The sequence below is a fragment of the Sander vitreus genome, chromosome 2 (assembly GCF_031162955.1).
Source record: "Sander vitreus isolate 19-12246 chromosome 2, sanVit1, whole genome shotgun sequence".
Classification (NCBI taxonomy): domain Eukaryota; kingdom Metazoa; phylum Chordata; class Actinopteri; order Perciformes; family Percidae; genus Sander; species Sander vitreus.
This window is the reverse complement of record NC_135856.1, coordinates 10,690,343-10,707,765: the sequence shown is the minus strand read 5'-3', so window position 1 is coordinate 10,707,765 and position 17,423 is coordinate 10,690,343. Positions and strand designations below refer to the sequence as shown.

General features: G+C 40.4%; 1 protein-coding gene across 1 annotated transcript; it reads left to right on the top strand.

The window, feature by feature from the left end:
- The first annotated feature begins 259 nt into the window (after positions 1–259).
- Positions 260–17,387, top strand: wbp1lb (WW domain binding protein 1-like b). Its single transcript, XM_078276817.1, has 4 exons — positions 260–685; positions 8,361–8,463; positions 12,345–12,506; positions 14,102–17,387. Exons 1-4 carry the CDS (start codon positions 599–601, stop codon positions 14,938–14,940), a joined length of 1,191 nt encoding a protein of 396 aa, XP_078132943.1. The 5' UTR covers positions 260–598; the 3' UTR covers positions 14,941–17,387.
- The last annotated feature ends 36 nt before the right edge of the window (positions 17,388–17,423 follow it).

Below are 17,423 nucleotides of genomic sequence, written 5' to 3'. Positions count from 1 at the left end.
TTTCCAATCACTTGTATCACTTTTTACATTGAATACGGTATAATACGGGGGAGGGGGGAAAACATTGTTAAAGGGTCGCGAGGAAAGAGATGATTTTTAAACGTGTGCTCCCATAAACTCGAGAAGAGATGACGGTGTCCCCATAAACTTCAGAAGGGGAACCCAGGAAGATAACAAGGCCATGCACTAGAGACGCACCGATCAGTGATTGGTCAGTCCTTTCCCAGCTTGCCCGAGTTGTCCAATCACGGGTCAGTCCGCAAAACTAGTGGCGATCCACGCAACTGAACGCCCATCACGTTGCGCACATGGATCGGGTAGAGGTGACCACGCCACACCCAGCAGACCAAGGCAGAGTGCTTTTGCTGGAAGAACGGCTTGTGTAACAGCTGTATCAGTGGCACCGACAGCAACCAGTTGCGCCAGCACCGTGCCTAGTTGAAATGTCGAGTACGCAGAGGAGGCGGCGCATGCAGCGGCCTCTCAGAGCGACAGGGCCCGCGAAATAGTTGAGGATTTTCGGACACAGTTTGGGAACAACAGTGTTTGCATGCGTATGTTTTTGCCGAAGCTGTAACGTTATCTACTTTTTGGAGGAATGAGAGGCGTATGTTCGGCTATTAAAATGGGATTGTTTTTGCACGCTGTTGGCTCTGTCAACCCCACCGAGTCCGCAGCAGACAGGGTAAGGCTGAGCAGTCAAAAACAAGGCTCTCTCTCTCACAGGACTGTTAGCTAGCTAGTTTCCCGGCTAAGTTAGCAAACTTATTGCATTATTGCAGTACAGTATATCTGTTGTCATTAGTGGCTTGCTTTAACTTACTATGCTGTCAAGAAAGATGTTAGCATGCTGACTGAGTTCAGTTGCTAACTGCGATAGCTAACGTACCTAGCATTGTTGAAGTAAAGGGACACTTATGAGCCAGGGCCTTGCTCTGTTGTGTTTATGGTAAAGGATTGACATTTTAGCCAGAAGTGATTTGCATAAACAATAAAAGCAGTTATTCAGGTATGAATGTTGCCACACCGGTAGACATGACAGGTAGCACTTATTGGTATTAATCTTTGCCAGCAAAACTGAAAATTATTATATTAGTTAATGAACCTAATCTATTCTGTCAAGATAATGTTCGATTTTATTGTCAGTGTGTTGACAATGACATTGTTATAATCTCAGCAGTCTTACCCTTTTGACGCTACATGTTTTCGAGACATGCTGTGGTGGCAATATTATATATTGTTGTGCTTCTTATGGGTACACTAATGCATGCATAATTTGAGTGATGTATTGATTAGTCAGCATCCAGTACTGGTCCGTATCCGCAATTAACATAGGGTATAGCCTAGGCTATATTTAGTCAGTAATCATTCTTGGTCATATGACTGTTCAGTGAAAACATCTAAGTGTGCACAACATGAGTATGAAACCACAAACTTGCAAACTACTAAGTAAGACTAATTTATAACTGTGTGGAAACGCAGCAGATTTCGCATTATGTTGTTGCAAGCATGTTTGACTTACAGTAAATGATGAGTAATACATGCAGTAACAACATTCTGCATTCATGCATCTGCATTTTTGCTGATAAGAGACTCAAGGATATGTCACAACTACTTCACAAGATAGACTAAATCAATTTGAATGATAATCTAGATTAAGGCCGTAATAGGCATCCCTGTCACATAGTTCCCTAATAATTTGCAGTTACTATAAATGGGAGCTATTTGTCAATCCATTTGTTGTAAAAAAATAAATAAAAAATAAAAAAGGTGGGAGAGAACCTCTCAGTAATTACCCATACCAGGACATAATCAGTCCTTTCATACAAGATAGCACCCTCTTTGTTTTATCAGTAGCTAATGTGCTCAAATATCTCTGAACCGGGCATCCTTTCTAAATCTTATCTACAGCCTGATTATATGCATTTCTTCTAGTTTAACCAGTTTATCCACAAGACCTGTATTGTTTCAGTTTCCTGATTTGTCAAAAATGTGCACTTCCTGCTGATATGAGCTTTCTCGCCGTGATGTATTCAGTGGCTGTTGTTTATCGATCAAAATACTTGAGATATATATATATAATGTACAATGACGGTACAAATGTAGAAGATCCGGAAACTGGGAGGGGGGCTTAAAGAGACAGGTGCTAAAATTAAGCATCTAAAACAGAGGGTAAATACAGGTATATTCAGACAGACAGAGAGTATGAGTTAGTGTATTTTGATCATTTAACCGTGTAAACGTGTTCTAGTAGAAACCCAAAATACAAGTAGGAATGAAACTTTAGAAATAACAGCTAGAGTTTGTCTAAATCTTATATCTAAAAGTGCTGGCAAACATACCATATGTTCTAACTTTTAGATATGAGGCAACTTGTGCTTGTTGAACTGACCACCTCAGCTGTTAAAGTTTGTTCTTTGGGGGGAGTGTATGGCATTAACGGTTGCTAGTAACGCATCAGTGGTGTTTTGTTATGCATAACCTTGATGACTATGAAAGAGCACCTTTCTTTGTTGCAGGACGGGATGATAAATAAGGGGTCAGCGAGGTCTTGCATCAGCTAACTTGCCAAGTCCTACAGGCCTGTGCTAAGTGGATCAGCTCTGACTGTGCAGTCAGAATGAACTAAGAACTGTAGCCACTTATCTCCAGGAACAGTATTTGATAGTCACCAAGGAATTTGTGAACTGTTCTCATTGTCTGCTCATTTCATCAGCTGCTCATTACTAAGGTTGATTATTTTCGAACGCAGCAATCATTTCTGGATTGGTAACCAAATCTGCCTTTAATCTAGTATTGCATGAGAGAGGTGGATAGTTTCATTGTTGCCTGTTTGGATCAGAGACAGGTAGAATCTAGTCTGTCCGGATTCTTTGCTGTCCGTCTTATAAGGTAAAGGTTATTTAGGAATGCTCTCCGATGACTTACATGTTTTTTAGGTTCAGCTACGTGATCAGACTGATCTCAATAAGTGGCGTATGTATGACACGCCAATTCGTATGCCATTTGGGCGTGTTATCAAGACGCATAATCGCTTTTTAGCGTGTTTATCAACGCCGTTTGGCCTCCATTAACTTACATTGCAATTGTGTGTCAATTTACGCCGTAGCGAGTAGTATGAAAGCCCGAATATCCGCATAGGGAGGTTGGTCGGGGTGGTGGATGGGTCAAACAACACAGGACTTTCACCCAGGAGAGTGGGGATCGTGTCACGTTTCCTAAACCCAACCCTGTTATTGTTTTCCTAAACCCAACCGTCCCGTTCTTCTTTTCCTAAACCCAACCCTGTTATTGTTTTCCTAAACCCAACCGTCCCGTTCTTCTTTTCCTAAACCCAACCCCGTTATTGTTTTCCTAAACCCAGCCGTCCGAAAAGCGATTATGCGTCTTGATAACACGCCAAAATGGCATACAAATTGGCATGTCATACATACGCCGCTTATTGAGATCAGTCTGCAACCCGTCTGCTGTATACGGCGTAGACATACACGCGGAAAGCTCAGAATGTGTACAGATAGCACACCACGTGAAGTCATGATGTCACGTTGGTGTGATGGACACCCTATCACCTAGTTTTGTTTGTATTACTTTATTGCAGTGTTCTTTCACCAGCTTTCAGACAATTGTTTACTTCAGAATCAATTGCATTTTCTTAAAATAGTTTTTATAAATTTAAAGTTATAGAAAACAAAAAAATAACTGCAAAACTCAAGTAAATCAAAACGGACCACAACAAAACAAACAATGAAAAAAGAAAAGAAAAAAAGGGTATGAAGGGTAGGAAAGGGGTTATTGGGATTGTAATGGGGCAGGAGTACCTTATTGCAAATCTTGGGCTAGATTGAGATGATATTTTATTTTACAGATTCTATCTTATTCCATTTGCGTATGTGATCTCTGATTGTAAAATTAATTTTTTTCCATTTACCAAATGTGTTCTATTGTTAATAGCCACGCATTTAGTTTGGTGGATTTGGCCACATGGTTTCCATGTCCTCGTCACCTGCTTTCTGGCCATCACACGCAATATGTTTAAAAGATGCATGTCCACCAATTTTATCTTTCCTAGTAGCAAATAACACATATTTTCTAGCTCCATGAGAGGTTCTTTTAAGTCAATAATATACTTTGGGGTTTTCTCAATCTCTTTCCAAAAGGGCATCAATGTGGACATAAGAATTGTGTAAGAAATGTGTGTGTATAGTTTGCTACTTGTTCCCCACATCCTCTCCAGCAACTATTTCCTGCTAAGGGGTGACATTTCCCATGCTTATAAGGTGTAATCAAATATATATCAACCTTACTTTCCAAGCAAATTTCATCCAGTATTTAGATGTTAATGTCTTAAAGGCGCATGAACTGATAAAATCTCAGATTGCTGGGCTAGGAAAGGGCTAGTAACATCTCTCTCAAAAACATTTGTTTAAGTATTTACAGGTGAGAAGTTATATTATGAAACCTCTTGAAGAGGATAAATCAAAAAATGCCTTAATACATGACATGATTGAAAATAAAGTGAAAGAAAAGTTTTCAAATGTCTACAAAATATTGCAAAAGCTCACCATTGTAGATAATATAATGTAAAGTAGAAATGGGGAAAAAGAATTAAATAAAAACATCGGCAGAAGATTGGAAAGAGTCCATAACTGCAAACTTTCACCTAATTTTTTAAAGATTACATGGAGCACTATTTCTTTACGAAGGCCTATTTATGAAACCCCGACCCCCTTCAGTACTCGGCTGTCTTTATGCAGCGCAGGCTAAAGACCCAAACAATCTAGATGGTTATCTGTATTGAATTGCAAGAAGGACTCAGCCTGCCAAGTATGGTACTCCACATGGTGGAGGGTAGTAAGTGAGTCAGTGAAAACAGCTGAAGTAATCAGAGACCGAGTGGAGAAACAGAGCATCATGTGTATAAAAATGTTAAATCCTGTTGTTAAATGTTGGGGCTGTTCTTTTTTGTAAATTACATGTTAATAAGGTTTAAACAGCTGTTGAGAAATGACTAATCTTTCAGGTTTGAGGTTGTGGACACATTTGTAAGCAGCTCAGCAGCTTGGTTTGTGCTGATCTGGTGTGTGACGAATCATTCCTGTGTTACTGCTATGTGTCTGGCTTTTTCAGTGCTTTTCTTGCCGTTCTCTCCAGGCCTCACACACCTCTCACCGCCCTGTATGCCCTACAGTATCATCATGCAGCGGCCCAGCTAGGAGCTTGCTCTCTGCTGCTGCTTGGAAATTTCCGTGGGGGGGGGTGTGTGTGACATAGAAAGAAAGGGAGGGAGAGATGGAGGCAGGGTGTGAGAGTATGTTTGAGAGCTGTTTGACTTCTTTTGTGGGATAATGACCGAGGAGGTTGGAGGGACTTGTCTGGGATTTTTTTGGACCCTGGATCATCATGCCTCACAATCTGGGACCTGTGCTGGTAATCTATAGAGAGCAAAACTATCTTTCTATAAGAACTTTGTCTAGCTAATCATTAAGCTAATCTAGAAGAAAACATGTGAGGGATCTTCCTGACTTTTCTCATGAGAGGATTTTGATTACAGTGCTCCTTGTCTTTTGGCACTATGCAGATCTATCTGATCTAATTATGGTCTTGCCTGTGTCCTGTCCATGAATACTCAGGTTTACTTTTTAATCAGGCATGGTTGCTATTTGCTATATTGACGGTTAAAACAGACTTTTGTAGTGGAGTCAAATGCCTAATTGATTTTGGATGAAAGAGGACTGTCGAGTCAAACGCATTCTGAAATTTTGAAGCTCTGATTAGGCCTCAGCTAAACCTTTTGAGTTGAAATTGTGTATTAGAGCTGCGGCAACATACTGAGTTGTTTTGCTGGTTGCTGTTCAGAAATTTGCACTTGATATGGGCCTTAAACACCTTTCCACCACAAGTGGCTAAGTTGTTTACTTCAGAGCTAAGTATAAATGTTGGCTACAACTTAGATATCTGCAGCGTTATTATTCTAAATCAAAGATCAGGGCTAGACATGTAAAAAATGCTCAGTTCCAATCCTTTACTACATACTAACTGTGCAAAGGATGCACTATATACTAATCTTTATAGTATACATTTATTTTTTTTGGTAAGTATATAAGAAATCAACTTTTACTGTATAATAATGTTTTTGCAGCTTTGAGTATTGCCTCCCTTTCATTTTGTGAATTGCATTGTTGTGGGACAGTAATGTACATCAACAGCACTCTCAAAAAGATTATGCATGCATACTGAGAATACTGTTTTGTCATTTTTTCATTGTGTAAAAACTATACACCATACTTAGAGGATGGTACCTGTATACTACTTAAAACCTGTATAGAAATATGTATTTAATGTATGGAACTAGGACACTGTGAAGAAAAAGCCCCCGGAAAAATAAGAAATGTGTCAGGAGAAGTTACGAAGCCACAGGCTTATATAACGGACCTCCCCTCAACTTAAGGAGAAAAAAAAAGAATAAAGAAAAAAAACTTCTAAACTGAAGAAAAGGAGGACACAATTAACTAGCTCAAGAACAATTAATATCAGAAATAGGCATTTTTCACAGTAGACATGTCACAGTAGGAAAAGCAAAGGTGTAAGATTAGAGCTGGTTCAGTGTCAGGGTCCTGGTATGGCGCATGCCGCCTCACTAGGACACTTGGAATAGAACAGAGATATTGTCAATGTTACCTGTCAGGTCACCTGTGCTCTTTGTACTCGAGGGGACACTAAAAATGACTCAAGAAACTACCATCAGTTGTAAGATTTTTTTTTTGGGACAAAAAGTAGTAGCAGTTTTTTCCCTGCTAGTAAGAACTAGAGGATGGATACCCGACCCGGGACCCAACGGGCCGGGTTCGGACAGATATTTAGAAATTATGTTCGGGTTCGGGTCGGGCTCGGTCACATCAGCGCGATAAGGCATTTGTTGTAAAATGGTGCTGCGGCTCCTTTAAGAGAGCTCTGTGTGTGTGTGTGTATGTGGAAAGTGGGCAGAAGAGAGATGGAGAAAGAGGAAGCAGATGTGTAGATGTGACCGGAGCCGAGTTGGTGGAATAAGTTTTTAAGTTTTGTACACAGTGTGTGCGGTGTCTGAAATAAACCCCAGAGTTCATTCATTTGCTCACCAGAAACGGGATTTTAACCCCGACGTTACTCATTTTATAACGTCGGCCCTGGAGGTAACGAGTCTCCCCTGGTTTTCTGACCACGGTCGGAAACGAAGCAATCAGGAAAGGTTATCACATTGAACACATTTTAAATTAAACAGCTTATTAACGTGAGATGGTTGCCCCGTGTGTGCGCTGATGCGCTCATCTGTTGACATTTCCAAATGCCTGCCTACAGTTGCTTAATAAAAGCAGGCTTTCCACACAAACAAACGTACATGTCTCATTAGTATGAGAAAAAAACGCGATTTTAACTATGGCGGGCTCAGTCATAAATATCTTAATGCCTGTCGGGCTCGGGTCAGGTTCGGTTACTGCTGTGTTGGACGCGGGCAGGGCTCGGACAGAAAAATGCGGCCCGATCCGCACTCTATTAAGAACATAGTGCTCTCACGATGACAGTTAGTTGGTCAGGTCAAACCACTTTGGTTGTCTGGGCTAAGAAGCAACAAGGATTTTAGTACTTTAGTACTTACTTCAGAAATTGAAAGACCTAAAATGAGAAGATTCCGCCAGGAAAAGAACTGAAACCAAATAAAATAGAATTAAACATAAAAGTTCAGAACAATAGGACAAATTGCCAATGTTCATAATTCTGATGAGCTTCTGGAGTGACATCCAATGCAAGACCGGTGCGCTGCCTCAGAGTGCTCTGCTGAAGTGACAATAGCTCATGAACAGGATCAGCAGCACTCCAAAAACACAAAAATGTTATGGCCTTGGTTAACCATTTTATTTTTCATCATTACCCAGCTGGGTAAACACTCGACTGGGCTGTGTAGTTAGAGGGTAGAAGTACATAATGTAGTAATAATAATGTGCTGTATTTAACCTCAAATCCCTTGCCAGTACTTTATTACGCTCTGGTAATCTCAATTGAACTTGTTCTACAGCTCCTAAAAGCAGTTGACATTGGCAAATATTTCCCAAACCATTTTTGTTCTACTTTTTAGTTGGACTTAATGGAGATCAATTTAGAGATTTGTTTTTACTTTGGCAATGAACAGTGTTTTGTTGATGTAAACAAGAACCAACGTAATTTCACCCTGAGTCAAAAAATAAAATCAGGGTGAGGGGCTTTTTTTATTGGCACTGCACACCTTAACCGGATGCCTTGAGATGGCGTTGTATTTTTTTTTTTTTTAAGTTGAGGTGTTGATCATTCTTTCCTTTTTTTAAAGTGACACTGCTTCTCTCTTTCAGAGCCTACTGCACTGTGAAGGCATTAACAACCAGAGCTACGTCTGTGAGTCCGGACACTGCTGTGGGAAGTCTCAGTGCTGCAGCTACTACTATGAGCTGTGGTGTAAGTATCTTGTTTTTCCTTTTTCCTTTTTGTTATTCTTCTAACCCCTATTTTCCACCGGGCGCGTCTACACTGTGTTCTGGACCCCTGCGAGAGATCACGGCCATTCAAGTCAATGCTTGATAATCCACCACCCACGCCGTGTCCCAGAAGTGTGCGTGAAGCGGAGCTCCTCTCCGCTAAAGATACGCGCCAGGTCTATTTTCACCCGAGTCCGTCTGAAAAGACCTATATTCATCCTCTGTCTGAAACGCTCTGTTTTAGCACCTATCTCTTTAAGCCCCTCTCCCTAAAAAGCCCAGTCTGCTCTGATTAGTTAGTGCTACCAGGTCTTCCGCAATCCGCATCTGCAATCACGGCCTCTCTACACCACCATTGCAGCCGGGGAATGACTGTTAACGGAACTGTAGCGGCATTTTCTACCTATACGTAGTATAGTTCTGACATCACAACCATACTGAAGTCCTGACGGCTCGTTTAAAGGCACCGTTTCGAAATACCGGGTGCGTGCATTTCTCTGTGGATTGAGTGTTTTTCATACTTTCACAGTATTTATATAGCACCTTGACCTACTTTATAATCAAAAAAGACAGTCTCACTTTTTACAATATGGGACCTTTAAATACTACTACAGAGGCTTTTTTACCTTGACAAAATATATTTCTTCATTTCTACAGTAAATTATCTACAGCTCTTTACTTGTTGTTAAATATTGTATTGGAAATGTATGTATCAGCTGTATTTCATTCCAGTTTTTGAAAATGTTAAAACATTTGAAATGAACTATATATTCAGGTATGTTGTGTATTAGTTGTAACACGATGAACTGTGGGAACATATGTAAGTGCAGTATTAAATGTCTTACTTTACACGTGTTTGGAAAGTGTTCTTTAAAAGTCTGTGACAACGTAGCCTAAATTTCTTCACAAGGCAGCAATGAAATAAGATCTTTGGCATGCTCTTTGACATTATGTCTATCCATGCTCCAGCAGTGTTGCTGAACTGACCCCTTAACCTTTTTAAATCGCCTTGTCCAAATCTACCATGACATAGTTCTTCCTCCGTTTCATTAAGGTCATTAGGATTTGGTCAACAACAGGCATTGGTGTTGGGGTCGGGGCAGGATGAATGGTTTTAAACTCAAGTAGTGGAATCCTTGTATACAAGAGGGAGTATGTTTCCAAAATGCTCTCTGCGAGAATGGTGCAGTAATCGTGCTACACGTGCTGACGGGCTCTTAGGCCGGCGACAGACTGGATGCATGGCGTGAGCGTGTCAGCTGCGTGGCGTGTCGCGTGCCTGTTAGAAATAGAACCGACACCTATTTTTCACGCGACACTCAATCGTGTTGGAAGCGTATCCAGGCAAAATAGAATACGAAAAGATGTTTATATGTCATTTTGACACAAAAACATATTATTAAATGACATGTTGATGTTTGAAAGTATCTAGGTTTTGATATAAATGCAGATATAAATGTAATAAAAAAAATAAAAAGAAAAAAATTGATTTTCTAATATTGCTATTGCGTATATTATACGAAATATTCTGTAGGCTATTTTGCCATCAATACTGCCGACGTTGTCTTTGCTGTAATCAAATCCGTATATATTTATGTTTAACATGGTATTTCATTTTATCAATGGGAAACATACATGTATACAGACAAGGCTAGCAGCAGCAGCAACGCGTCAGACACGTTTCTGGTGTGTAAAGACATAGAAAAATCCACGCAGCCGCCACGCAGCTGACACGCAACAGAAACGCCACGCTCACGCCACACATCCAGTCTGTTGCCGGCCTAAGGAGTAGCTGTGGTCCTCGCTTCCAGGCTCCAACCATGATGTTTTAGCAGACCAGGTTGTGATGTGGAGCAGAACTACTCGCTTATATCAATAGCATCAAGCTCACCGGATGGCAACACATACAGTTAATATTACAGCATAAATTATATTATCACAGCTTTGATCTTTAATTGTTGGACTGCACTGCCGACATTATGTAGTTTTAATGACATTTTTCTTTATTTTCATTTTTTCTACATGCAGACCTTACAGTATGTGTTACCCTAAGTTATTAGGTAACACTTTATAATAAGGGTACAAAACGCAGGTGTAAGAAATGCATAACTTGTGATGATTTAATGCAGGATGTATCATGAATTCCTGTTGCTCAAAAATATTAAAGGATCAAGTCATTATGAGTTGATGTGATTAGTTATGTTAGCCATGTTAGCCCACATTTACTGCATATATGTATTTACATGCCACCAAACAAGCTTGAACCCAGTTACATAGAAAAGGGCATTTCAGTCTCATGCATTTCATTGTTGCCTGTATGAACATTTATATGTTGCTGCATGATTTAAAAAAAGCCTCATATTTCTTTTCGAACCAGGTATTCTACTTCTATTACTTCTACTATTCTACTAGTCTGATCAAATGCAGGGGTCTAAAATGTCCTTTTCTATGTACAGTAACTGGATTTCAGCTCATTTGGTGGCATATATATTCATATATATGTTATTATATGTGCCCTTTGAGGCAAGTTCTGTTGTGCGCTATTAAGATATCTAAAACCATACTCATACTATGTCACAATTTAGGCCTCTTTAAGTTATGTAGTTTTATTATGCCTCCATGCTGGCAACAGCCGTGGCCTGCGTAATGTTTTTGGGTTGTCCGTCTGTCCCATTCATGAAAACGCATACCTCAGGAAGCCATGGAGGGAATTTCTTCACATTTGGCACAAACATCCATTTGGCCTCAAGGATGAACGGATTAGATTTTGGTGGCCGAAGGTCAAGGTCTCTGTGACCTTACGTCTGTCCCTTTCTGGTGAACGCGATATCTCAGGAACTCCTTGAGTGAATGTCTTCACATTTGGCACTAGCATCCTTCTGGACTGGTCACAATGGTCACATTTGGCCATTACTTAAGAATTCCTAAGCTAATTCTGACAACATTTTACACAAATGTCTTAATAGGATAAAATTATGAAGCGATGGCATTTTATATCCAAAAGGTCAAAGGTTAACTTCACTGTGACATCATAATATTCTGCAAACACACTTCTCTGGCCATTATTCAACACCACAACTCAGGAACAGAAGGGCAGATTGTGACAATATTTCTCATTTCGTCAGATACTGAATTGGTGACACTAATCTTAAACTGTGGTGATTGCATAGATCTTCTCTGCTGCCAGGTTGACGATGTGTGTGAAGCATTCACGTTTTGCCAATTCACTACATATGAGTGTAAACACACATGGATGTAAACTGCAACTTGGTTGGCAGAGACATACAGAGAGACATAAACATGTTTTTGAAGCCAGTTTTTGCTCTCTACTGCTGTTTAGACTGGATTCTAGATAGTACAGTTCCACAAATAATGCCTTTGTAGAAAATTAGGACTTCATATCATACAGAAAAAGCACAGATTGTTCTTAAACAATCACATTATGCTGGAATGTTTTTCTGTGGTGTTACATATTGGGTTGCTTCATAGAGGAACCTCTCAGTGCCTTGTTCTAGAAATAAAAACTGTACTTGGACCTCTCAGTGATGATTGAAGTTATTCTGTCATCAAATTTTAAATGCAATACATACAGTGTACAAGCATGTGAATGTTTCACTAGAACCAGATGTTGGCATTATTTGATCTTCAGTGTTATGTTTGTGTTAGCAGCAGGCCCTTTATGTACAGTACAGTTCTACATTTCCATTATCGTATAGCACAATCTTTCCTGTTTGGACCTATTCATCACGCTGAGTGTTTATTTTAAAATATCAGGCCAACGATCACATTTACTTTGGATCTATTTTGCTGGAGTTCCATTTTAAACACAACATGACAGTGTTGATCTTCCTCTCACCTCAGGGTTTTGGTTGGTATGGGCGATCATCTTCATTTTGAGCTGCTGCTGTGTGTGTCACCATCGCCGCACCAAACACCGGCTGCAGCAGCAACAACGGCAGCATGAGATTAACCTCATCGCTTACCGCGAAGCACACAACTACCCCTCTGTGCCCTTCTACTTCAGTAAGAGCTACCACTCCAACACACACAACATGATGACAAAACCTGATGTGTAACTTATTTATTTATTTATTTTTAGATTATTTTTGGGGCATTTTTAGGCCTTTATTGACAGGACAGTTGAAGAAATGAAAGGTGAGAGAGAGGGGGAACAACATGCAGCAAAGGGCCGCAGATCGGAGTCAAACCCGGGCCCGCTGCGTCGAGGAGTAAACCTCTATATATGGGCGCCTGCTCTACCAACTGAGCTATCCGGGCACCCAACCTGATGTGTAACTTTTCTATACCAAAAAGTTCAGATTAAACCCACCATACACTACCTGCTCATCAATAAACAGCACACACAAAGTTTGCCACTAGTGAACATAGTGGAGCGTTTAGCAGCTAAAGAGACAGACATTTTTTCTTAGGAGTTGGCGGAGAGCAAAACAGAGCCAAAAGTAGAGAGAAAATTGGACTTAATTTTGCCAGGTGGACAGAAACGCGACTCCAAATGAATGCTAATGTTGCTCCGTGTCTGCAATATGAGTAAGGAGTCAACTGTTTAACAAGTTTGCTACAGCAACTTTATACGGTGATATCAATGTTGTTTACAGCTGGGTGGCGCCCCCCCCCCCCCAAAAAAAATAAATAAAATAACAACACCCAGCTTTAGCTACTTAAAGGGGAACACCACCTTAAATTAAGAATTCCACTAGTTTTTTTCCATGGCCAAGAAACATTCAATCAATATTTGTGAACATGAGCTACTCTCTCTCAAAGCCAGAAACCAGAGATGTAAGTCTAAAATTTCTGATGCCATCAAGTATAAAGTCTGGAGCTGCTCCGTAGACCCACAGAATGTTTTTCTTTTTTATATCTAAATGCACTTTGTCCTATTGTAGTGTTCTCAGTCCTAAAACAGAAAATGGACCCATATTCTCAGAACATTCCCCTGGGTGCTCTCAGTGACATCTATAACATCTTTCCCAATTCATTGCCCATGGAGCAGTTCCACACTTGATACATGATGGCATCACACATTCTAGTTTTAGCACTGTAGTTTTTGGATTTGAAAATATTTTTGGACTGTCTTAGACCATAGGAGTAACATGTATGAATTTAGTTTCCCTTTCAAATATATGAATACTACTCCGTGAACGTCAACTAGTGTAACTTTTTTCAAGAATATTAATTCTAATCAGTAGTCTCCTAGTTACATCAAACTAAGGAATTTAAAACTAGTGACAAACAAAGCAGTGGTCCCTGGCTCAAATGTAATGTTTGCACTGACATGTATCCCTGGTTTCACACAGCGTCAGCACCTTCCCTGTTTGCATGCCCCAGTTTTCAGGAAACGGCCAGCATTGCTCTTTTGGTACCTCGCCAGTGTTACGACACCATCTCGCACAGTGCTGCAACAATCTTCAGCACAGAATTGACCCAGATATTAGCTTGTTTTGTCACATTTTTCCCTCTATTGCTCTATGAATGTTTGAATAGTGGTCCAGAAAGTTCAGTGAGGTCATACTGAAATATTTAGGAATCAGGCAGTGGTGTTTACATAAAATAAAACATTAGTTTCAGGGCATATTCAAATGTATGCTTTTTCTCTTCAGGGTTTCTGCCAAACTACCTCCTGCCTGACTACGAAGAGGTGGTCAACCGGCCACCGACTCCTCCCCCTCCCTACAGTGCCTTACACACAGGCCCATCATCAGTGGCTTCTAGCCCACTGGCTCAAGAGCAGCAGGAGAGACACTGTCCAACCATCCAGCCCACTCCCGTGCCCCCGGTCTCTGACAGTCTGTGTTGCAGACCCAACATAGAGGAACCACAAACCCCCACCTTAGACTTGAGGCCAAAGCCTGACAACAAGCCCATGCAGACAGCACAAGATTCAGGCAGGATACTGCTGTCAGATGGGCTCAATAGGGAGGGACTAACCAGCCAGGAGAAAAGAAGTGAAAGTGGGGACGACTCCTGCAAGGACCATCTGCTAAAGGACCCATCAGAGGGTTCTGGTGAGGACAAAGACCGACTCCCCAATGGTAGGAGGAGGCGATTCACAGGTGACTCTGGGATTGAGGTGTGTGTGTGCGGCACACGTGGGAGCAGCGGTTTTAGTGGAGCTGGAGGGACAGGCCAGGAAGGCAAGGAGTTGAGGGAGCTAGAGAGCCTGCTGGGGCACGAGGGAGATGACAAAGAGGAGGAGGAGGAGGGGGAGGAGGAAGGCGACTTCTGCGACAGCTGTGGCCATCGAGCCTCCTTCAGTGGGGAGGAGGAGCAGGCGCTGGGCGGGCTGGAGAGGCGGGTCGCACGTTGGTCGTCAGGATCTCCTCAACCGGCTCAACAGATAGGCAGCGCCTCGCTCCACCCTCCAGTGTGCCTCCTCCTCCACACCATCAACGAGCAGGAGGGACCGCACCACAGCACCAGCACTGAGCCGCAGGGCTGAAACACAGTCAGCACACCTTTGTTTCATTGAGGGAAGGAGAGAGCACTTGAGACAGAGCATGGAGGCATATACTTTTGTATCTGAGCAAATGTTTTATGACTAAATACTTTCTGAGTGAGTATTTTTATGAATGTGTGCATCTTAGATAAAACAGGGGTGGGAGCAGGCGGGGGAATGTCAACTAAATATGATTAAAAATGCAAAGGTTGAGAAAGCCTTCTCCTCCCCACACTGGAACAGTGGCCTTAACCTGTGTATTATGAGTTATGTTTGGGCAGTTGAAGCCCTTTAACAGCCTGTGTCAATTGAGACCACACACACACACACACACACACACACACACACACACACACACACACACACACACTCTGTCTTTCAGTTGTCCTTCTCATGCAACGGAAGCTACTGACACACTGTCTGAAGCTGTGACGTCAGGACAGGACGTTAGGTGCCCAGGATGAATGCAGCCTTCCTCACCGCCGGGTGCTTGCAACAGTTCTGCAAAGCAGTTCTCTGCAGGCAGGAAACTACAGTATGTAGTGACAAAAAAAACACAGCAGGAACATTTTGGATGAGTGCAATGTGGATTTACCACAGTGTGTGCTTATGCAAACTGATACTGTACAGGGACACTAGAACAAGACTGTGTGGGACATCCCGTACATACTTCTAAAGTGCTTTTCAGCGTTTAGAAAACGCTCTGCCTTGTCTGTTTTTGTTGCTCTCTATTTGCCCTGCTAGCGATAGAGAAGTGTAAGTGCATTTACAAATCTTGATGTGAGCAGTTCCTATTTTGCACAAAGTGTATTTATCTTTATGAATGAGCTTTTAGCTAAACAAATCAAAACAGAAAATGCTTTCATTACTTCAGTCTTAAATCGCAGTACATGATTTAGTGTCTTAGTGTTTTGTTACATCTGTAAGAAATGGACCTCTGTGGATTGTTGTGGAATGCAACCGATTCACTTTGTACACAATCATTTTTAAAATGAATGAATCTTTGTAGTATGACTACCCAGAAAAATGCAGAACTTTGATGAACAATGATACATTTCTCAGAGATTACAACTGAGATGGGCAACGTCAGACCTCAAACTTTGGTGTGAGTCACTTAAATAGTTTACTGCCTAAACCCACTATACAGTATAAAATGCTCCTCCTCCAGTTGAGTGGAAAAATACGTGTTTGGATTTAAGTTTTAGTTAATTCAGTTTGGATTAAAAAAAAAAAAAAAACAGAAAAAAGCATTGATTCAGATAAGGTAATAAAATAATAGTTTGATAGTTGTCCTTGGCTTTTCTTAATATCCAAATATCTATAAATAAGAGTTTTGCACAACAGCATTTTTTTCTTTGTTTATTAAACAAACAATACAATAAGTTAACAAGCAATATTTATAATGATGTATACCAAATAGTTCTGTTAATGTATCTTCTTTGGAAGACTTAGTTTGAAATGCCTTTAAGAGCTTAAATGTTTTAAATCCAATCTTTATCCAAATCTTACAGGGGCTGTTATAGATTAGATGTTGATTCATGATGAATGGGCCATGGAAAATGCTATGAGCGTGCTGTGTAAAACTTACAAATTAAGTGAAATTTTAGTTTTCCCACTCTCTGAAATGAATTGGAACTTGGTGATGCTACATTTCATTGTCATGCATGTGTTCTTTTTTTCCGATTTCCTCGTAGCACCCTAAAAAATGCTTGAAAAAAATGTCTTCAAAGCACAAATGTTTCAGTCATTGGTCTCACAGATTTCTATATATACCCTAAAACAATCTTAACTGAAGAGGTCTCTCAAAACTTCTAGCACAAGTTGAAAATGTAACGTGAACTTTATGTATTAGCAGTAAGATGATTGGATCTCACTTATGTATTAGCAGTAAGATGATTGAATCTTACACATCAATGTCTGAACACACTCTAAAATTATTTATATGTTAATGCTTTTTGTGAGCTAGAAAGTGATATTGTGTGATTGTGGTACATGTAACCAAGACAAGCTATTTTCATATCAGCTGAATCCTTAAAAGAAATATTGGAACTGTATAAAATTTTAGAACCACTTTATATTTGAAAATGTGTATAATGTTCTGTCACATGTTTGTGAACCAAATAGTTGCTTTCATATTTTTTATGAAATCATTAGCTTTATTATGGTCGGATTTTTTTCTCATTATGGGTATTATTTTTTCTGTTAGAAAAAGATTAAACTTTTTTTTTTTTAAATAACTTATCCTTAAGTTGTGTGAAGGGTACGTTTGACTAGTAGATAACTTGTTAAGAAGATCAGGGGCATCTTGCCAAAGACACGTTTTCTTTCTTCACCAGTGTGTGTAAGGTGGTTTTGCACATATCCTTTGAATGTTCTGATCATTAACATAAGCCATTTATTACAGCAACCAATATGGATGTATTTTCAATAAACATGCCCTTTTAAATTCATTAATTTGTATGGATTAAACATGTATCTTTGAACTT

Bases quoted from the DNA above. Each gene is read 5' to 3' on its own strand.
- wbp1lb (XM_078276817.1), top strand. From the start codon at position 599: ATGAGAGGCGTATGTTCGGCTATTAAAATGGGATTGTTTTTGCACGCT. The intron at 8,464-12,344 runs GTAAGTATCTTG...CTCTCACCTCAG, and splicing joins CTACTACTATGAGCTGTGGT to GGTTTTGGTTGGTATGGGCG. The intron at 12,507-14,101 runs GTAAGAGCTACC...TTTTCTCTTCAG, and splicing joins CTCTGTGCCCTTCTACTTCA to GGTTTCTGCCAAACTACCTC.